This window comes from Gadus chalcogrammus, chromosome 19, assembly GCF_026213295.1.
Source record: "Gadus chalcogrammus isolate NIFS_2021 chromosome 19, NIFS_Gcha_1.0, whole genome shotgun sequence".
NCBI classification, from domain to species: Eukaryota; Metazoa; Chordata; class Actinopteri; order Gadiformes; family Gadidae; genus Gadus; species Gadus chalcogrammus.
In genome coordinates, this window is record NC_079430.1 from 3,149,688 (window position 1) to 3,169,540 (window position 19,853).

The 19,853-nt window shown below is 50.7% G+C and overlaps 4 protein-coding genes across 5 annotated transcripts; all 4 read right to left on the reverse strand.

Moving 5' to 3' along the window:
• Window positions 1-201: 201 nt before the first annotated feature.
• LOC130372354 (adhesive plaque matrix protein-like) lies at window positions 202-2,241 on the reverse strand. The gene is made up of 2 exons (XM_056578330.1): window positions 2,210-2,241; window positions 202-2,142 (listed from the first exon to the last, which is right to left on the reverse strand). The coding sequence occupies exon 2, from the start codon at window positions 2,111-2,113 to the stop codon at window positions 290-292; it is 1,824 nt and encodes a 607-aa protein (XP_056434305.1). The 5' UTR covers window positions 2,114-2,142; window positions 2,210-2,241; the 3' UTR covers window positions 202-289.
• A 1,037-nt stretch (window positions 2,242-3,278) lies between these two features.
• LOC130372353 (adhesive plaque matrix protein-like) lies at window positions 3,279-5,658 on the reverse strand. 2 transcript variants are annotated; one of them, XM_056578328.1, is made up of 3 exons: window positions 5,518-5,658; window positions 5,398-5,444; window positions 3,279-5,330 (listed from the first exon to the last, which is right to left on the reverse strand). In XM_056578328.1, exons 1-3 carry the CDS (start codon window positions 5,640-5,642, stop codon window positions 3,457-3,459), a joined length of 2,046 nt encoding a protein of 681 aa, XP_056434303.1. In that variant the 5' UTR covers window positions 5,643-5,658; the 3' UTR covers window positions 3,279-3,456. The 2 variants fall into 2 exon arrangements, with proteins under 2 accessions (XP_056434303.1, XP_056434304.1); XM_056578329.1 differs by having other exon boundaries at window positions 3,361-5,330; window positions 5,398-5,658.
• Window positions 5,659-6,455: 797 nt separating this feature from the next.
• Window positions 6,456-8,842, reverse strand: LOC130372356 (adhesive plaque matrix protein-like). Its single transcript, XM_056578331.1, has 3 exons — window positions 8,702-8,842; window positions 8,582-8,628; window positions 6,456-8,514 (listed from the first exon to the last, which is right to left on the reverse strand). The coding sequence occupies exons 2-3, from the start codon at window positions 8,600-8,602 to the stop codon at window positions 6,646-6,648; spliced, it is 1,890 nt and encodes a 629-aa protein (XP_056434306.1). The 5' UTR covers window positions 8,603-8,628; window positions 8,702-8,842; the 3' UTR covers window positions 6,456-6,645.
• An 816-nt stretch (window positions 8,843-9,658) lies between these two features.
• Window positions 9,659-15,255, reverse strand: LOC130372357 (adhesive plaque matrix protein-like). Its single transcript, XM_056578332.1, has 4 exons — window positions 15,122-15,255; window positions 14,995-15,041; window positions 13,538-14,927; window positions 9,659-11,694 (listed from the first exon to the last, which is right to left on the reverse strand). Exons 1-4 carry the CDS (start codon window positions 15,244-15,246, stop codon window positions 9,828-9,830), a joined length of 3,429 nt encoding a protein of 1,142 aa, XP_056434307.1. The 5' UTR covers window positions 15,247-15,255; the 3' UTR covers window positions 9,659-9,827.
• Window positions 15,256-19,853: the final 4,598 nt, after the last annotated feature.

A 19,853-nucleotide genomic window follows, 5' to 3' on the forward strand; every position in this document is an offset into this window, starting at 1 on the left:
TACTACAAATACTGTCCATGATGAACTGTAGTGTTGCATTTGGCCATTCAAAGCAGCTCCACCTGGAAAGGCATCAAAATGGGCATTCAGCCTAGCCAATGAAGAATTTGTCCATTTAAAATGTATATTTTTATTATTTGCTGTACACATATCAAATTTGGACAGTAAAACCATGTAATGGCAAGAACACATTTGCACAGTTCTATGACCGCTTATCTTGCAGGATTTGATGGCATTTCCAACGAAGCGAACGTACACAATGTAATCTTCATAAGGTACAACTTTTGTGTTACTGCTTGTAGCTAGGCTGCTGCTGCTGGGGCTTGTAGCTAGGATGTTCCTGCTGCTGCTGCTGGGGCTTGTCGCTAGGATGTTCCTGCTGCTGCTGCTGGGGCTTGTAGCTAGGATGTTGCTGCTGGGGCTTGTAGCTAGGATGTTGCTGCTGGGGCTTGTAGCTAGGATGTTGCTGCTGCTGCTGGGGCTTGTAGCTAGGATGTTGCTGCTGCTGGGGCTTGTAGCTAGGATGCTGCTGCTGCTGCTGGGGCTTGTAGCTAGGATGCTGCTGCTGCTGCGGCATGTAACTAGGATGCTGCTGCTGCTGCTGGGGCTGCTGGGGCTTGTAGCTAGGATGTTGCTGCTGCTGCTGCTGGGGCATGTAGCTAGGCTGCTGCTGCTGCTGGGGCATGTAGCTAGGATGTTGCTGTTGCTGGGGCATGTAGCTAGGATGCTGCTGCTGCTGCTGGGGCTGCTGGGGCTTGTAGCTAGGATGTTGCTGCTGCTGGGGCATGTAGCTAGGATGTTGCTGCTGCTGGGGCTTGTAGCTAGGATGCTGCTGCTGCTGCGGCTTGTAGCTAGGATGTTGCTGCTGCTGCTGCTGGGGCTGCTGGGGCTCGTAGCTAGGATGCTGCTGCTCCTGGGGCTCGTAGCTAGGATGCTGCTGCTCCTGGGGCTCGTAGCTAGGATGCTGCTGCTCCTGGGGCTCGTAGCTAGGATGCTGCTGATCCTGGGCCTCATAGCTAGGATGCTGCTGCTCCTGGGGCTGCTGTTGCTGGTCGTAACTAGGCTCCTGTGGCTTATGGCTAGGAGTCTGCTGCTGGGGCCTATGGCCAGGAGTCTGCAGCTGGGGCTTGTAGCTAGGATGCTGCTGCTGGGGCTTGTCGCTAGGACGCTGCTGCTGGGGCTGTGGCTGGCCGTAGCTAGGCTCCTGTGGCTTGTAGCTAGAAGGCTGCTGGGGCTTGTAGCTAGAAGGCTGCTGGGGCTTGTAGCTAGGAGGCTGCTGCTGGGGCTTGTAGCTAGGATGTTGTTGCTGCTGGGGCTTGTAGCTAGGATGTTGCTGCTGCTGGGGCTTGTAGCTAGGATGTTGCTGTTGCTGCTGCTGCTGGGGCTTGTAGCTAGGATGTTGCTGCTGCTGCTGGGGCTTGTAGCTAGGATGTTGCTGCTGCTGCTGCTGCTGGGGCTTGTAGCTAGGATGCTGCTGCTGCTGCGTATTGTAGCTAGGATGCTGCTGCTGCTGGGGCTTGTAACTAGGATGCTGCTGCTGCTGCGGCTTGTAGCTAGGATGTTGCTGCTGCTGCTGGGGCATGTAGCTAGGATGTTGCTGCTGCTGCTGCTGGGGCATGTAGCTAGGATGTTGCTGCTGCTGGGGCTTGTAGCTAGGATGCTGCTGCTGCTGCTGCTGGGGCTTGTAGCTAGGATGCTGCTGCTGCTGCTGGGGCTTGTCGCTAGGATGCTGCTGGGGCTTGTCGCTAGGATGCTGCTGGGGCTTGTAGCTAGGATGTTGCTGCTGGGAATTTTCGGTAGGATGCTGGGGCTTGTAGCTAGGATGTTGCTGCTGCGGCTTGTCGCTAGGATGCTGGGGCTTGTCGCTAGGATGTTGCTGCTGCTGCTGCTGCTGGGGCTTGTAGCTAGGATGCTGCTGCTGGGGCTTGTAGCTAGGATTCTGCTGCTGCTGGGGCTTGTAGCTGGGATGCTGCTGCTGCTGGGGGTGATCGTAGCTAGGCTCCTGTGGCTTGTAGCTAGAAGGTTGCTGTGGCTGGGGCTTGTAGCTAGGAGGTTGTTCCAACTGCTGCTGGGAATTGTAGCTAGGAGGCTGCTGCAGCCCATACGTAGGCATCTCCGGCTCAGCATATCCGATCCTGTAAGCTGTTATGCATACTTGTTAGCACATGGAAACCTGCCTATTTAAATTAATACTTTAGCCTGAACTCACCATGTACTTGTACCCCACATCAAGGAGTAGAGACAATTGAAGTACCCTGTTATGTGAATAAAAACATATTTTAACATGTCCATGCCACAAAATAAAGTACCCCAAAATAAAGAATTTACCTCATTATTAAAGCCATGGTTGAGCTGGCAAGCAACTGTAGTACGCCGGTGAGCCTGCCACTACAACTCCAGTGAAATGAGGAACGCTGCTGAAGCTTTAAAGAAGGACTCACATCGAATCCCATTCTGTTCTGGCACTGATTGGTTTGAAACAAGGTGCAACTCAATCATAATCAGTCAGCCTAATGAGTTGGAAGAGCAGACTTGACATCTATGCATGTTGTTCATGATGGAGCCCGCTGGTATCAGGATTATTAAACATGTATGATTGCACTGGAAGCACTATGATAGGGCGGGAAAACCCTATGGTGTCAGAGATCCACGCAGTGTTTGGTAGCAAAGTAGATGTGGATAAGTGTGGCTAGCAATGGTTAATCCACCCCACCTAGTGGTTAACTAGGGCCTATTCTTCCTTGGACTAGTTGAGAGTATCCTGCTCATGTTATTTTGAGTATTACATGTTGCTGCTTTAGTAGTAAAAAAAGACATAGCTCATGTATTGACTGTAGTTCCTGGGCTTGAGTAGTGTTGTGTTTCAGAGTGAGTGGGGGGCTCTGGACATCGTAGAGGAAGAGCTGATGGCGCCAGTCCTCATCTCCAGGACCCTTTAACCTGGTCCGGGCAGCCATGTTGAGTAGAAGCCTCATGCTAGAGGCGGAGCAGTAGGCCTGTCTGTTGATGCTCTTGTTATTCAGTTGCGTCTAAATGGGTGAACATTTGAGTTTCTGTAATGCCATGTGAATTTCAAAGATGTGATTTAAAAAACACATGACCTTGTCTTGAAAGGTTAAAGAGGCTGCTGGAGGCATGGGGCGGCTAGTAGCTGGATACTAAAGATCTACTACAAATACTGTCCATGATGAACTGTAGTGTTGCATTTGGCCATTCAAAGCAGCTCGACCTGGAAAGGCATCAAAATGGGCATTCAGCCTAGCCAATGACGAATTTGTCCATTTAAAATGTATATTTTTATTATTTGCTGTACACATATCAAATTTGGACAGTAAAACCATCTAATGGCAAGAACACATTTGCACAGTTCTTTGACCGCTTATCTTGCAGGATTTGATGGCATTTCCAACGAAGCGAACGTACACAATGTAATCTTCATAAGGTACAACTTTTGTGTTACTGCTTGTAGCTAGGCTGCTGCTGCTGGGGCTTGTAGCTAGGATGTTCCTGCTGCTGCTGCTGCTGCTGCTGGGGCTTGTCGCTAGGATGTTCCTGCTGCTGCTGGGGCTTGTCGCTAGGATGTTGCTGCTGGGGCTTGTAGCTAGGATGTTGCTGCTGGGGCTTGTAGCTAGGATGTTGCTGCTGCTGGGGCTTGTAGCTAGGATGTTGCTGCTGCTGCTGGGGCTTGTAGCTAGGATGTTGCTGCTGCTGCTGGGGCTTGTAGCTAGGATGCTGCTGCTGGGGCTTGTAGCTAGGATGCTGCTGCTGCTGCGGCATGTAACTAGGATGCTGCTGCTGGGGCTGCTGGGGCTGCTGGGGCTTGTAGCTAGGATGTTGCTGCTGCTGCTGCTGGGGCATGTAGCTAGGCTGCTGCTGCTGCTGGGGCATGTAGCTAGGATGTTGCTGCTGCTGGGGCATGTAGCTAGGATGCTGCTGCTGGGGCTGCTGGGGCTTGTAGCTAGGATGTTGCTGCTGCTGGGGCATGTAGCTAGGATGTTGCTGCTGCTGGGGCTTGTAGCTAGGATGCTGCTGCTGCTGCGGCTTGTAGCTAGGATGTTGCTGCTGCTGCTGCTGGGGCTGCTGGGGCTCGTAGCTAGGATGCTGCTGCTCCTGGGGCTCGTAGCTAGGATGCTGCTGCTCCTGGGGCTCGTAGCTAGGATGCTGCTGCTCCTGGGGCTCGTACCTAGGATAGTGCTGATCCTGGGCCTCATAGCTAGGATGCTGCTGCTCCTGGGGCTGCTGTTGCTGGTCGTAACTAGGCTCCTGTGGCTTATGGCTAGGAGTCTGCTGCTGGGGCTTATGGCCAGGAGTCTGCTGCTGGGGCTTGTAGCTAGGATGCTGCTGCTGGGGCTTGTCGCTAGGACGCTGCTGCTGGGGCTGTGGCTGGCCGTAGCTAGGCTCCTGTGGCTTGTAGCTAGAAGGCTGCTGGGGCTTGTAGCTAGAAGGCTGCTGGGGCTTGTAGCTAGGAGGCTGCTGCTGGGGCTTGTAGCTAGGATGTTGTTGCTGCTGGGACTTGTAGCTAGGATGTTGCTGCTGCTGGGGCTTGTAGCTAGGATGTTGTTGTTGCTGCTGCTGCTGGGGCTTGTAGCTAGGATGTTGCTGCTGCTGCTGGGGCTTGTAGCTAGGATGTTGCTGCTGCTGCTGCTGCTGGGACTTGTAGCTAGGATGCTGCTGCTGCTGCTGCTGGTAGCTAGGATGCTGCTGCTGCTGGGGCTTGTAACTAGGATGCTGCTGCTGCTGCTGCTGGGGCTTGTAGCTAGGATGTTGCTGCTGCTGCTGCTGGGGCATGTAGCTAGGATGTTGCTGCTGCTGCTGCTGGGGCATGTAGCTAGGATGTTGCTGCTGCTGGGGCTTGTAGCTAGGATGCTGCTGCTGCTGCTGGGGCTTATAGCTAGGATGCTGCTGCTGCTGCTGGGAATTGTCGCTAGGATGCTGCTGGGGCTTGTAGCTAGGATGTTGCTGCTGGGAATTGTCGGTAGGATGCTGGGGCTTGTAGCTAGGATGTTGCTGCTGCGGCTTGTCGCTAGGATGCTGGGGCTTGTCGCTAGGATGTTGCTGCTGCTGCTGCTGCTGGGGCTTGTAGCTAGGATGCTGCTGCTGCTGCTGCTGGGGCTTGTAGCTAGGATTCTGCTGCTGCTGGGGCTTGTAGCTGGGATGCTGCTGCTGCTGGGGGTGATTGTAGCTGGGCTCCTGTGGCTTGTAGCTAGAAGGTTGCTGTGGCTGGGGCTTGTAGCTAGGAGGTTGTTCCAACCGCTGCTGGGAATTGTAGCTAGGAGGCTGCTGCAGCCCATACGTAGGCATCTCCGGCTCAGCAAATCCGATCCTGTAAGCTGTTATGCATACTTGTTAGCACATGGAAACCTGCGTATTTAAATTAATACTTTAGCCTGAACTCACCATGTACTTGACACCCCACATCAAGGAGTAGAGACAATTGAAGTACCCTGTTATGTGAATAAAAACATATTTTAACATGTCCATGCCACAAAATAAAGTACCCCAAAATAAAGAATTTACCTCATTATTAAAGCCATGGTTGAGCTGGCAAGCAACTGTAGTACGCCGGTGAGCCTGCCACTACAACTCCAGTGAAATGAGGAACGCTGCTGAAGCTTTAAAGAAGGACTCACATCGAATCCCATTCTGTTCTGGCACTGATTGGTTTGAAACAAGGTGCAACTCAATCATAATCAGTCAGCCTAATGAGTTGGAAGAGCAGACTTGACATCTATGCATGTTGTTCATGATGGAGCCCGCTGGTATCAGGATTATTAAACATGTATGATTGCACTGGAAGCACTATGATAGGGCGGGAAAACCCTATGGTGTCAGAGATCCACGCAGTGTTTGGTAGCAAAGTAGATGTGGATAAGTGTGGCTAGCAATGGTTAATCCACCCCACCTAGTGGTTAACTAGGGCCTATTCTTCCTTGGACTAGTTGAGAGTATCCTGCTCATGTTATTTTGAGTATTACATGATGTTGCTGCTTTAGTAGTAAAAAAAGACATAGCTCATGTATTGACTGTAGTTCCTGGGCTTGAGTAGTGTTGTGTTTCAGAGTGAGTGGGCTCTGGACATCGTAGAGGAAGAGCTGATGGCGCCAGTCCTCATCTCCAGGACCCTTTAACCTGGTCCGGGCAGCCATGTTGAGTAGAAGCCTCATGCTAGAGGCGGAGCAGTAGGCCTGTCTGTTGATGCTCTTGTTATTCAGTTGCGTCTAAATGGGTGAACATTTGAGTTTCTGTAATGCCATGTGAATTTCAAAGATGTGATTTAAAAAACACATGACCTTGTCTTGAAAGGTTAAAGAGGCTGCTGGAGGCATGGGGCGGCTAGTAGCTGGATACTAAAGATCTACTACAAATACTGTCCATGATGAACTGTAGTGTTGCATTTGGCCATTCAAAGCAGCTCCACCTGGAAAGGCATCAAAATGGGCATTCAGCCTAGCCAATGACGAATTTGTCCATTTAAAATGTATATTTTTATTATTTGCTGTACACATATCAAATTTGGACAGTAAAACCATGTAATGGCAAGAACACATTTGCACAGTTCTTTGACCGCTTATCTTGCAGGATTTGATGGCATTTCCAACGAAGCGAACGTACACAATGTAATCTTCATAAGGTACAACTTTTGTGTTACTGCTTGTAGCTAGGCTGCTGCTGCTGGGGCTTGTAGCTAGGATGTTCCTGCTGCTGCTGCTGCTGCTGCTGGGGCTTGTCGCTAGGATGTTCCTGCTGCTGCTGCTGGGGCTTGTAGCTAGGATGTTGCTGCTGGGGCTTGTAGCTAGGATGTTGCTGCTGCTGGGGCTTGTAGCTAGGATGTTGCTGCTGCTGCTGGGGCTTGTAGCTAGGATGTTGCTGCTGCTGCTGCTGGGGCTTGTAGCTAGGATGTTGCTGCTGCTGCTGGGGCTTGTAGCTAGGATGCTGCTGCTGCTGCTGGGGCTTGTAGCTAGGATGCTGCTGCTGCTGCGGCATGTAACTAGGATGCTGCTGCTGCTGGGGCTGCTGGGGCTTGTAGCTAGGATGTTGCTGCTGCTGCTGCTGGGGCATGTAGCTAGGCTGCTGCTGCTGCTGGGGCATGTAGCTAGGATGTTGCTGCTGCTGGGGCTTGTAGCTAGGATGCTGCTGCTGCTGCTGGGGCTTGTAGCTAGGATGTTGCTGCTGCTGGGGCATGTAGCTAGGATGTTGCTGCTGCTGGGGCTTGTAGCTAGGATGCTGCTGCTGCTGCGGCTTGTAGCTAGAATGTTGCTGCTGCTGCTGCTGGGGCTCGTAGCTAGGATGCTGCTGCTCCTGGGGCTCGTAGCTAGGATGCTGCTGCTCCTGGGGCTCGTAGCTAGGATGCTGCTGCTCCTGGGGCTCGTAGCTAGGATGCTGCTGATCCTGGGCCTCATAGCTAGGATGCTGCTGCTCCTGGGGCTGCTGTTGCTGGTCGTAACTAGGCTCCTGTGGCTTATGGCTAGGAGTCTGCTGCTGGGGCTTATGGCCAGGAGTCTGCTGCTGGGGCTTATGGCCAGGAGTCTGCAGCTGGGGCTTGTAGCTAGGATGCTGCTGCTGGGGCTTGTCGCTAGGACGCTGCTGCTGGGGCTGTGGCTGGCCGTAGCTAGGCTCCTGTGGCTTGTAGCTAGAAGGCTGCTGGGGCTTGTAGCTAGAAGGCTGCTGGGGCTTGTAGCTAGGATGTTGCTGCTGCTGGGGCTTGTAGCTAGGATGTTGCTGTTGCTGCTGCTGCTGGGGCTTGTAGCTAGGATGTTGCTGCTGCTGCTGGGGCTTGTAGCTAGGATGTTGCTGCTGCTGCTGCTGCTGCTGGGGCTTGTAGCTAGGATGCTGCTGCTGCTGCTGCTGGGGCTTGTAGCTAGGATGCTGCTGCTGCTGGGGCTTGTAACTAGGATGCTGCTGCTGCTGGGGCTTGTAGCTAGGATGTTGCTGCTGCTGCTGCTGGGGCATGTAGCTAGGATGTTGCTGCTGCTGCTGCTGGGGCATGTAGCTAGGATGTTGCTGCTGCTGGGGCTTGTAGCTAGGATGCTGCTGCTGCTGCTGGGGCTTATAGCTAGGATGCTGCTGCTGCTGCTGGGGCTTGTCGCTAGGATGCTGCTGGGGCTTGTCGCTAGGATGCTGCTGGGGCTTGTAGCTAGGATGTTGCTGCTGGGAATTGTCGGTAGGATGCTGGGGCTTGTAGCTAGGATGTTGCTGCTGCGGCTTGTCGCTAGGATGCTGGGGCTTGTCGCTAGGATGTTGCTGCTGCTGCTGCTGCTGGGGCTTGTAGCTAGGATGCTGCTGCTGCTGCTGCTGGCTTGTAGCTAGGATTCTGCTGCTGCTGGGGCTTGTAGCTGGGATGCTGCTGCTGCTGGGGGTGATCGTAGCTAGGCTCCTGTGGCTTGTAGCTAGAAGGTTGCTGTGGCTGGGGCTTGTAGCTAGGAGGTTGTTCCAACTGCTGCTGGGAATTGTAGCTAGGAGGCTGCTGCAGCCCATACGTAGGCATCTCCGGCTCAGCATATCCGATCCTGTAAGCTGTTATGCATACTTGTTAGCACATGGAAACCTGCCTATTTAAATTAATACTTTAGCCTGAACTCACCATGTACTTGACACCCCACATCAAGGAGTAGAGACAATTGAAGTACCCTGTTATGTGAATAAAAACATATTTTAACATGTCCATGCCACAAAATAAAGTACCCCAAAATAAAGAATTTACCTCATTATTAAAGCCATGGTTGAGCTGGCAAGCAACTGTAGTACGCCGGTGAGCCTGCCACTACAACTCCAGTGAAATGAGGAACGCTGCTGAAGCTTTAAAGAAGGACTCACATCGAATCCCATTCTGTTCTGGCACTGATTGGTTTGAAACAAGGTGCAACTCAATCATAATCAGTCAGCCTAATGAGTTGGAAGAGCAGACTTGACATCTATGCATGTTGTTCATGATGGAGCCCGCTGGTATCAGGATTATTAAACATGTATGATTGCACTGGAAGCACTATGATAGGGCGGGAAAACCCTATGGTGTCAGAGATCCACGCAGTGTTTGGTAGCAAAGTAGATGTGGATAAGTGTGGCTAGCAATGGTTAATCCACCCCACCTAGTGGTTAACTAGGGCCTATTCTTCCTTGGACTAGTTGAGAGTATCCTGCTCATGTTATTTTGAGTATTACATGATGTTGCTGCTTTAGTAGTAAAAAAAGACATAGCTCATGTATTGACTGTAGTTCCTGGGCTTGAGTAGTGTTGTGTTTCAGAGTGAGTGGGGCTCTGGACATCGTAGAGGAAGAGCTGATGGCGCCAGTCCTCATCTCCAGGACCCTTTAACCTGGTCCGGGCAGCCATGTTGAGTAGAAGCCTCATGCTAGAGGCGGAGCAGTAGGCCTGTCTGTTGATGCTCTTGTTATTCAGTTGCGTCTAAATGGGTGAACATTTGAGTTTCTGTAATGCCATGTGAATTTCAAAGATGTGATTTAAAAAACACATGACCTTGTCTTGAAAGGTTAAAGAGGCTGCTGGAGGCATGGGGCGGCTAGTAGCTGGATACTAAAGATCTACTACAAATACTGTCCATGATGAACTGTAGTGTTGCATTTGGCCATTCAAAGCAGCTCCACCTGGAAAGGCATCAAAATGGGCATTCAGCCTAGCCAATGACGAATTTGTCCATTTAAAATGTATATTTTTATTATTTGCTGTACACATATCAAATTTGGACAGTAAAACCATGTAATGGCAACACATTTGCACAGTTCTTTGACCGCTTATCTTGCAGGATTTGATGGCATTTCCAACGAAGCGAACGTACACAATGTAATCTTCATAAGGTACAACTTTTGTGTTACTGCTTGTAGCTAGGCTGCTGCTGCTGGGGCTTGTAGCTAGGATGTTCCTGCTGCTGCTGCTGCTGGGGCTTGTCGCTAGGATGTTCCTGCTGCTGCTGCTGGGGCTTGTCGCTAGGATGTTGCTGCTGGGGCTTGTAGCTAGGATGTTGCTGCTGGGGCTTGTAGCTAGGATGTTGCTGCTGGGGCTTGTCGCTAGGATGTTCCTGCTGCTGCTGCTGGGGCTTGTCGCTAGGATGTTCCTGCTGTTGCTGCTGGGGCTTGTAGCTATGATGTTGCTGCTGGGGCTTGTAGCTAGGATGTTGCTGCTGCTGCTGGGGCTTGTAGCTAGGATGTTGCTGCTGCTGCTGGGGCTTGTAGCTAGGATGTTGCTGCTGCTGCTGGGGCTTGTAGCTAGGATGCTGCTGCTGCTGGGGCTTGTAGCTAGGATGCTGCTGCTGCTGGGGCTTGTAGCTAGGATGCTGCTGCGGCTTGTAACTAGGATGCTGCTGCTGCTGCTGGGGCTTGTAGCTAGGATGCTGCTGCTGCTGGGGCATGTAGCTAGGATGCTGCTGCTGCTGCGGCTTGTAGCTAGGATGTTGATGCTGCTGCTGGGGCTGCTGGGGCTTGTAGCTAGGATGTTGCTGCTGCTGCTGCTGGGGCTTGTAGCTAGGATGTTGCTGATCCTGGGGCTCGTAGCTAGGATGCTGCTGATCCTGGGGCTCGTAGCTAGGATGCTGCTGCTCCTGGGGCTCGTAGCTAGGATGCTGCTGCTCCTGGGGCTCGTAGCTAGGATGCTGCTGATCCTGGGCCTCATAGCTAGGATGCTGCTGCTCCTGGGGCTGCTGTTGCTGGTCGTAACTAGGCTCCTGTAGCTTATGGCTAGGAGTCTGCTGCTGGGGCTTATGGCCAGGTGTCTGCAGCTGGGGCTTGTAGCTAGGATGCTGCTGCTGGGGCTTGTCGCTAGGACGCTGCTGCTGGGGCTGTGGCTGGCCGTAGCTAGGCTCCTGTGGCTTGTAGCTAGAAGGCTGCTGGGGCTTGTAGCTAGGAGGCTGCTGCTGGGGCTTGTAGCTAGGATGTTGTTGCTGCTGGGGCTTGTAGCTAGGATGTTGCTGCTGCTGGGGCTTGTAGCTAGGATGTTGCTGTTGCTGCTGCTGCTGGGGCTTGTAGCTAGGATGTTGCTGCTGCTGCTGGGGCTTGTAGCTAGGATGTTGCTGCTGCTGCTGCTGCTGCTGCTGGGGCTTGTAGCTAGGATGTTGCTGCTGTTGGGGCTTGTAGCTAGGATGTTGCTGCTGCTGGGGCTTGTAGCTAGGATGTTGCTGCTGCTGCTGAGGCTTGTAGCTAGGATGCTGCTGCTGCTGCTGCTGGGGCTTGTAACTAGGATGCTGCTGCTGCTGGGGCTTGTAGCTAGGATGCTGCTGCTGCTGCTGCTGGGGCATGTAGCTAGGATGTTGCTGCTGCTGCTGCTGCTGCTGGGGCATGTAGCTAGGATGTTGCTGCTGCTGCTGCTGGGGCATGTAGCTAGGATGTTGCTGCTGCTGGGGCTTGTAGCTAGGATGCTGCTGCTGCTGGGGCATGTAGCTAGGATGTTGCTGCTGCTGCTGCTGGGGCATGTAGCTAGGATGTTGCTGCTGCTGGGGCTTGTAGCTAGGATGCTGCTGCTGCTGCTGGGGCTTATAGCTAGGATGCTGCTGCTGCTGGGGCTTGTCGCTAGGATGCTGCTGGGGCTTGTCGCTAGGATGCTGCTGGGGCTTGTAACTAGGATGTTGCTGCTGGGAATTGTCGCTAGGATGCTGGGGCTTGTAGCTAGGATGTTGCTGCTGCGGCTTGTCGCTAGGATGCTGGGGCTTGTCGCTAGGATGTTGCTGCTGCTGCTGCTGCTGGGGCCTGTAGCTAGGATGCTGCTGCTGCTGCTGCTGCTGGGGCTTGTAGCTAGGATTCTGCTGCTGCTGGGGCTTGTAGCTGGGATGCTGCTGCTGCTGGGGGTGATCGTAGCTAGGCTCCTGTGGCTTGTAGCTAGAAGGTTGCTGTGGCTGGGGCTTGTAGCTAGGAGGTTGTTCCAACTGCTGCTGGGAATTGTAGCTAGGAGGCTGCTGCAGCCCATACGTAGGCATCTCCGGCTCAGCATATCCGATCCTGTAAGCTGTTATGCATACTTGTTAGCACATGGAAACCTGCCTATTTAAATTAATACTTTAGCCTGAACTCACCATGTACTTGACACCCCACATCAAGGAGTAGAGACAATTGAAGTACCCTGTTATGTGAATAAAAACATATTTTAACATGTCCATGCCACAAAATAAAGTACCCCAAAATAAAGAATTTACCTCATTATTAAAGCCATGGTTGAGCTGGCAAGCAACTGTAGTACGCCGGTGAGCCTGCCACTACAACTCCAGTGAAATGAGGAACGCTGCTGAAGCTTTAAAGGACTCACATCGAATCCCATTCTGTTCTGGCACTGATTGGTTTGAAACAAGGTGCAACTCAATCATAATCAGTCAGCCTAATGAGTTGGAAGAGCAGACTTGACATCAATGCATGTTGTTCATGATGGAGTCCGCTGGTATCAGGATTATTAAACATGTATGATTGCACTGGAAGCACTATGATAGGGCGGGAAAACCCTATGGGGTCAGAGATCCACACAGTGTTTGGTAGCAAAGTAGATGTGGATAAGTGTGGCTAGCAATGGTTAATCCACCCCACCTAGTGGTTAACTAGGGCCTATTCTTCCTTGGACTAGTTGAGAGTATCCTGCTCATGTTATTTTGAGTATTACATGATGTTGCTGCTTTAGTAGTAAAAAAATACATAGCTCATGTATTGACTGTAGTTCCTGGGCTTAAGTAGTGTTGTGTTTCAGAGTGAGTGGGGGGCTCTGGACATCGTAGAGGAAGAGCTGATGGCGCCAGTCCTCATCTCCAGGACCCTTTAACCTGGTCCGGGCAGCCATGTTGAGTAGAAGCCTCATGCTAGAGGCGGAGCAGTAGGCCTGTCTGTTGATGCTCTTGTTATTCAGTTGCGTCTAAATGGGTGAATATTTGAGTTTCTCTAATGCCATGTGAATTTGAAAGATGTGATTTAAAAAACACATGACCTCGTCTTGAAAGTTTATAGAGGCTGCTGGAGGCATGGGGCAGCTAGTAGCTGGATACTAAAGATCTACTACAAATACTCTCCATGATGTGTACGTGTTGCATTTGGCCATTCAAAGCAGCTCCACCTGGAAAGGCATCAAAATGGGCATTCAGCCTAGCCAATGACGAATTTGTCCATTTAAAATGTATATTTTTATTATTTGCTGTACACATATCAAATTTGGACAGTAAAACCATGTAATGGCAAGAACACATTTGCACAGTTCTTTGACCGCTTATCTTGCAGGATTTGATGGCATTTCCAACGAAGCGAACGTACACATTGTAATCTTCATAAGGTACAACTTTTGTGTTACTGCTTGTAGCTAGAAGGCTGCTGGGGCTTGTAGCTAGAAGGCTGCTGGGGCTTGTAGCTAGAAGGCTGCTGGGGCTTGTAGCTAGAAGGCTGCTGGGGCTTGTAGCTAGAAGGCTGCTGGGGCTTGTAGCTAGAAGGCTGCTGGGGCTTGTAGCTAGAAGGCTGCTGCTGCTGCTGGGGCTTGTAGCTAGAAGGATGCTGCTGCTGCTGGGGCTTGTCGCTAGGATGCTGCTGCTGCTGCTGGGGCTTGTAGCTAGAAGGCTGCTGGTGCCTGTAGCTAGAAGGCTGCTGGGGCCTGTAGCTAGAAGGCTGCTGGGGCCTGTAGCTAGAAGGCTGCTGGGGCCTGTAGCTAGAAGGCTGCTGGGGCCTGTAGCTAGAAGGCTGCTGGGGCCTGTAGCTAGAAGGCTGCTGGGGCCTGTAGCTAGAAGGCTGCTGGGGCCTGTAGCTAGAAGGCTGCTGGGGCCTGTAGCTAGAAGGCTGCTGGGGCCTGTAGCTAGAAGGCTGCTGGGGCCTGTAGCTAGAAGGCTGCTGGGGCCTGTAGCTAGAAGGCTGCTGGGGCTTGTAGCTAGAAGGCTGCTGGGGCCTGTAGCTAGAAGGCTGCTGGGGCTTGTAGCTAGAAGGCTGCTGGGGCTTGTAGCTAGAGGGCTGCTGGGGCTTGTAGCTAGAGGGCTGCTGGGGCTTGTAGGCAGAGGGCTGCTGGGGCTTGTAGCTAGGATGTTGTTGCTGCTGGGGCTTGTAGCTAGGATGCTGGGGCCTGTAGCTAGGATGTTGCTGTTGCTGCTGCTGCTGGGGCTTGTAGCTAGGATGCTGCTGCTGGGGCTTGTAGCTAGGATGCTGCTGCTGCTGCTGCTGCTGCTGGGGCTTGTAGCTAGGATGTTGCTGCTGCTGGGGCTTGTAGCTAGGATGTTGCTGCTGCTGGGGCTTGTAGCTAGGATGTTGCTGCTGGGGCTTGTAGCTAGGATGTTGCTGCTGCTGGGGCTTGTAGCTAGGATGTTGCTGCTGCTGCTGCGGGGGCTTGTAGCTAGGATGTTGCTGCTGCTGCTGCGGGGGCTTGTAGCTAGGATGTTGCTGCTGCGGCTGGGGCTTGTAGGTAGGATGTTGCTGCTGATGCTGGGGCTTGTAGCTAGGATGTTGCTGCTGCTGGGGTTTGTAGCTAGGATGTTGCTGCTGCTGCTGGGGCTTGTAGCTAGGATGCTGCTGCTGCTGCTGCTGGGGCTTGTCGCTAGGATGCTGCTGGGGCTTGTCGCTAGGATGCTGGGGCTTGTAGCTAGGATGTTGCTGCTGCGGCTTGTCGCTAGGATGCTGGGGCTTGTAGCTATGATGTTGTTGCCGCTGCTGGGGCTTGTAGCTAGGATGCTGCTGCTGCTGCTGCTGCTGCTGGGGCTTGTAGCTAGGATTCTGCTGCTGCTGGGGCTTGTAGCTAGGATTCTGCTGCTGCTGGGGCTTGTAGCTAGGATGCTGCTGCTGCTGGGGCTTGTAGCTAAGATGCTGCTGCTGCTGGGGGTGATCGTAGCTAGGCTCCTGTGGCTTGTAGCTAGAAGGTTGCTGTGGCTGGGGCTTGTAGCTAGGAGGTTGTTCCAACTGCTGCTGGGAATTGTAGCTAGGAGGCTGCTGCAGCCCATATCTAGGCATCTCCGGCTCAGCGTATCCGATCCTGTAAGCTGTTATGCATACTTGTTAGCACATGGAAACCTGCCTATTTAAATTAATACTTTAGCCTGAACTCACCATGTACTTGACACACCACATCAAGGAGTAGAGACAATTGAAGTACCCTGTTATGTGAATAAAAACATATTTTAACATGTCCATGCCACTGATGACAAAATAAAGTACTCCAAAATAAAGAATTTACCTCATTATTAAAGCCATGGTTGAGCTGGCGAGCAACTGTAGTACGCCGGTGAGCCTGCCACTACAACTCCAGTGAAATGAGGAACGCTGCTGAAGCTTTAAAGAAGGACTCACATCGAATCCCATTCTGTTCTGGCACTGATTGGTTTGAAACAAGGTGCAACTCAATCATAATCAGTCAGCCTAATGAGTTGGAAGAGCAGACTTGACATCTATGCATATTGTTCATGATGGAGTCCGCTGGTATCAGGATTATTAAACATGTATGATTGCACTGGAAGCACTATGATAGAGCGGGAAAACCCTATGGTGTCAGAGATCCACGCAGTGTTTGGTAGCAAAGTAGATGTGGATAAGTGTGGCTAGCAATGGTTAATCCACCCCCCACCTAGTGGTTAACTAGGGCCTATTCTTCCTTGGACTAGTTGAGAGTATCTTGCTCATGTTATTTTGAGTATTACATGATGTTGCTGCTTTAGTAGTAAAAAAAGACATAGCTCATGTATTGACTGTAGTTCCTGGGCTTGAGTAGTGTTGTGTTTCAGAGTGAGTGGGGGGCTCTGGACATCGTAGAGGAAGAGCTGATGTGGCCTGACCTCATCTCCAGGACCCTTTAACATGGTATGGTCAGCCAGGTTAGAGGAGAAGCCTCCTGCTAGAGGCGGAGCAGTTGGCCAGGCTATTGAATGTTCTGGTTTTTCAGTCGTTTGACCACTTGTAGAGAAGTGCAACCTTTTGTATCTAAATTGGTGAACATTTGTACTTCTGTATTGCCAGACGTGAATTTTAAAGAAGCAAAGTCGTAAGCAGAGCAGATAAGGAGAGTTGGCATTAAGGGCCCTCAGTTTTTTGTAGTGGTTTAAAACCCCTTTTGTTGTTTAAAAGGGTGATGTCCTGGCCCCCAGTTTGTTTTCTCTTTTTATAAATGACCTGGCTTTTGAAGTGAAGATTGCTAATTTAGGTATACATTTGAATGATTTAACTATGGGTACTTTGTTGTACACCGACGAATCGATATTGTTCTGCTGGCTGAATCGGAGGATGATTTACAGAATATGTTAAACTTTGTCAAGACCAGGGGTCACATTTATAAAACTGTGTGGGATTGTTACTAAAAGTTTACCTGCTCCCAAAAGCCAAGTTTTGCGTGCGCCAAGAAATATTCCGATTTATAAAACCCTGCATATGGAAGCATATATGTAGCAAAATTAAAATGGCAATGCAATTTGCAATTCAATAAGTAATTACGTTATGCAATTGACAATGCATTATGCAATTTCATAATGTAATTTGTAAATACGTTATTCAAAGTGTATTTTAATATGCAAAGTGACAATGCAATCCTCAATAAAATTTGCAAAAGTTATAACAATAAAAATACAATAACATTTTGTCAAATTCTTTGAGTTTCTTTATTCAAATTGAAAAGCTATAGCGTCCCCTTGATTGCAATCCACTTCGCCACGCTCCGTGTGTTGCGATATTCAAATGACATTTCAATCCGCAAAACGAACGCTTTGCAAAAGATTTGGCAAAACGTTTTCCAAAACGTAATCCAAAACGTTTTCCAAAAAGTCAATATGCAAAGTGGCAAACGTATCAGCCAATCAGCGTCTGGGCGGGAACTACGTCACTTTCTATTGCCTCCAAGGGTATCTCCGCGGTGGGTCTCCCGACCCTATGTTTCGCACCCAGTGCCTGTATCACTTGGGAAATCTTTGTGTTTACCACACTGGCGTCAAAACGTACCAGTGAGGATAAATCGTCTATCCTGTCTCCCAGAACACGCACTCTATCTACTGCATCTGTGTTTTCAACACGATTTTTCTCCACATCATCGGCCAAACTTCGGAGCGTATCAATAATCTCCATTGGTGACCATGGACCTGACACATACGAACTAGAAGTTAACGTGAACAAGGGAATTACGAGCAAGTGACGTAGTTCCCGCCCAGACGCTGATTGGCTGATACGTTTGCCACTTTGCATATTGACTTTTTGGAAAACGTTTTGGATTCCGTTTTGCCAAATCTTTTGCAAAAAGCGTTCGTTTTGCGGATTGAAATGTAATTTGAATATCGCAACACACGGAGCGTGCCGAAGTGGATTGCAATCACGGGGACGCTATAACTTTTCAATTTGAATAAAGGAACTCAAAGAATTTGACAAAATGTCATTCTATTTGTATTGTTATAACTTTTGCTAATTTAATTGAGGATTGCATTGTCACTTTGCAGATTAAAATACACTTTGAATAACGTATTTACAAATTACATTATAAAATTGCATAATGAAGATGCTTAGGGTGACATGGATTGGAATCCTGCTGCAAAAGGAAGAAAGTTTGATATGATTAGACTGTGGAATCGTTTTATTAATATGTCAGATGACTCTTCAGAATTCTCCATGGGCTGCAGGATGCAGCGATTCATGCCCTCTTTGAAGAAGCCGATTTACAGTATATCTTTAGAAGTCATGTATCATGCAGCGTAAACAAAATTTGAATAAAGTTACTTGTTGGGTTCAATGAAAAATTGTTAAGTAACATGTTGTTAAACCCGAAATTTCAGACACATGTCCAAAGCATAATTATGAAACAGAATTATGTATTAAAAACAAAGTGAATGTGAATCATTCCCCTGGCACTTGAAGTCTGCAGATTAAAAAATACGAAATAGTGTGAACTTTGTGTCTTAGGAGAATTGGCAAATGGATCTCATTTTCTTTTATACTGTCACTTCTATGACGAAATAAGAGTCCCTTTTATAAATGAACTGTTTGCTCAAAACCCTGAAATATTTTGGATAAATGTTGACGTCGGGATGGAATGTTTTTTTACCCTTAATGTTTATAAGTTAGCCTCTTTTGTTACTAAAGCCTGGATGAAACGTCAGGATGGTTTATATTGTTAGTGTTAGTATTGTTTAGCATCTATTTTTGTGTCTGTTTGTGTATAATGTTGTATTGGGCTCGGCATGCTAATGTATGACACAATAATTAAAATTAAAAGTATATATATATATCACAAAAACCTATTTTATTAACACCATAAACACTATAATACTGTAAACTGTTTAAAGATGCAAGAAAAACACTCGTGAAAGGTTCACAATGGGGTTGCTTTACTCTTTTCCCAAAATAATGCATAAACTTCTTCCTTACTGTACGTCCACACCAGAAGCGAATTGAGCTACCAAATCGCCGGAAGTCATTCACTTTCTATGGCCGAACACCGGCAATTTGGTTCCTATACCTACTGTTCTATTTCATGTAGGCTACGCCGTCTAGGCTTCGCCGTCTAGGCTTCGCCTTATGGGCTTGTCCCGTGCGCGCGCCTGCGCGCGCTGAAAATTCAAACTATGCACCTATCAGCGTGGGCACCGGCCACATTTCCCACGGTATCGTGTCTATATAACGCGTTGTATACTGTCGCTCATCCTCCCTTTTCTTTCAGCACTTGTGCTTATCAGCGAGAAATTGAGAAACTACTATTAAGAAGATGAGAACTTCAACACGGATCTCCCAAGCCGGTGGCAGCAGCTCGGGCGAGGCCGCGGACAAACTGCCCTTTTCAGGGCCACCTGAGAGCGCTCCTAGAGCTAGGTCCTTTTCAGGACTCCTATGCGACTCCTGTCCCGCCTCCCTGGCACCGGGTGACGGGCACTTGGCGTGCTTTTGGTGCCTCGGCGCCGACCACGCCGCGGCTGCTATGGCGGCCCCCGTCTCCTGTGTCGCCTGCCGGGAGCTGCCTGAAGAGGGGATCCTCTCCAGGCATCTCTTCTTTTCCCCTGCGGTGGAAATGGCTGACGCCATCGACCTGTTCGGACCTGACGTCGACGATGGCATCATCGACGCCTCCCTGGACGACGTCTTCGGCGACTCGGCGTCCGGTTTTTCCCGCTCTCGGGTTACAACCGCCACCGTCATACAACACGAGGGTCCGCGCCGGATGACCGATCTCTTCCGGGAGATCATGGGTGAGGCGGCGGCCATCAAAGGGATTCCCATGCCGGCCCCGCCTCTCGCCCCCGTATCTGACGATATGCAGGGCGAGTGCTTTCGCACCCCATCTGTTTCCCGGCGGGTTACCCAGTGCCCCTTGTTCCCGCCTTTGCAGCACTTGTTTATTGCTGCCGGTGAGGACCCTTCGACCCTGAAGGCTCCGGTAAGATCCTACACGGATTTCACCAACGTGGAGGGGTGGGCCGATACTCAGGCAAGGGGGATCCCTCGCCTGGAGCCTCCCCTGGCAGCGCTTCTCTGTCCGGGCGCCGGATGGCTCCTTAACGAAAAGCCGCTGCCCCCCGACCGCCTCCAGAAGCAGATTGTCGGCCTAACGGACAGGGTGTTCGTTTGTGCCTCTCAATCCGCGGCGGCGGTCAACAACATCGCCCTGCTCTCCTCTGCCATGGTCTCCTTGTCGGCTGACAGGGAGGCCTACGGCCCGGAGGAAGCCGCGAGATGGCTGGCGGTTTCCAGCACCATCCTCCAGCTATGCCAGCCGATAGTCGTTTCGGCCGGCCAGCATATGGCGTGGGCTACCATGATTCAAAGGGTCATATGGCTCTCCCACACTGCGGTGCCGGAACAAGAGCGGGCCAGCCTCGTCCAGGGTCCACTATAGCGCCGGATGGCCTATTTGGTCCCAGGTTCTCCGATGTGCTCGCGCACCAGCAGTCAGTCCGTGAGAATCGTTCCCGGTTCGGGACGATTCCCGCGGGCTCCTCCCGCCA

Bases quoted from the DNA above. Each gene is read 5' to 3' on its own strand.
- LOC130372354 (XM_056578330.1), bottom strand. From the start codon at position 2,113: ATGCCTACGTATGGGCTGCAGCAGCCTCCTAGCTACAATTCCCAGCAG.
- LOC130372353 (XM_056578328.1), bottom strand. From the start codon at position 5,642: ATGGGATTCGATGTGAGTCCTTCTTTAAAGCTTCAGCAGCGTTCCTCA. The intron at 5,445-5,517 runs GTAAATTCTTTA...TTCACATAACAG, and splicing joins ACCATGGCTTTAATAATGAG to GGTACTTCAATTGTCTCTAC. The intron at 5,331-5,397 runs GTGAGTTCAGGC...TATGCATAACAG, and splicing joins TGTGGGGTGTCAAGTACATG to CTTACAGGATCGGATTTGCT.
- LOC130372356 (XM_056578331.1), bottom strand. From the start codon at position 8,602: ATGTGGGGTGTCAAGTACATG. The intron at 8,515-8,581 runs GTGAGTTCAGGC...TATGCATAACAG, and splicing joins TGTGGGGTGTCAAGTACATG to CTTACAGGATCGGATATGCT.
- LOC130372357 (XM_056578332.1), bottom strand. From the start codon at position 15,246: ATGGGATTCGATGTGAGTCCTTCTTTAAAGCTTCAGCAGCGTTCCTCA. The intron at 14,928-14,994 runs GTGAGTTCAGGC...TATGCATAACAG, and splicing joins TGTGGTGTGTCAAGTACATG to CTTACAGGATCGGATACGCT. The intron at 11,695-13,537 runs GCACCAGCAGCC...TCCTAGCTACAG, and splicing joins CAGCAGCCTTCTAGCTACAG to GCCCCAGCAGCAGCAGCAGC.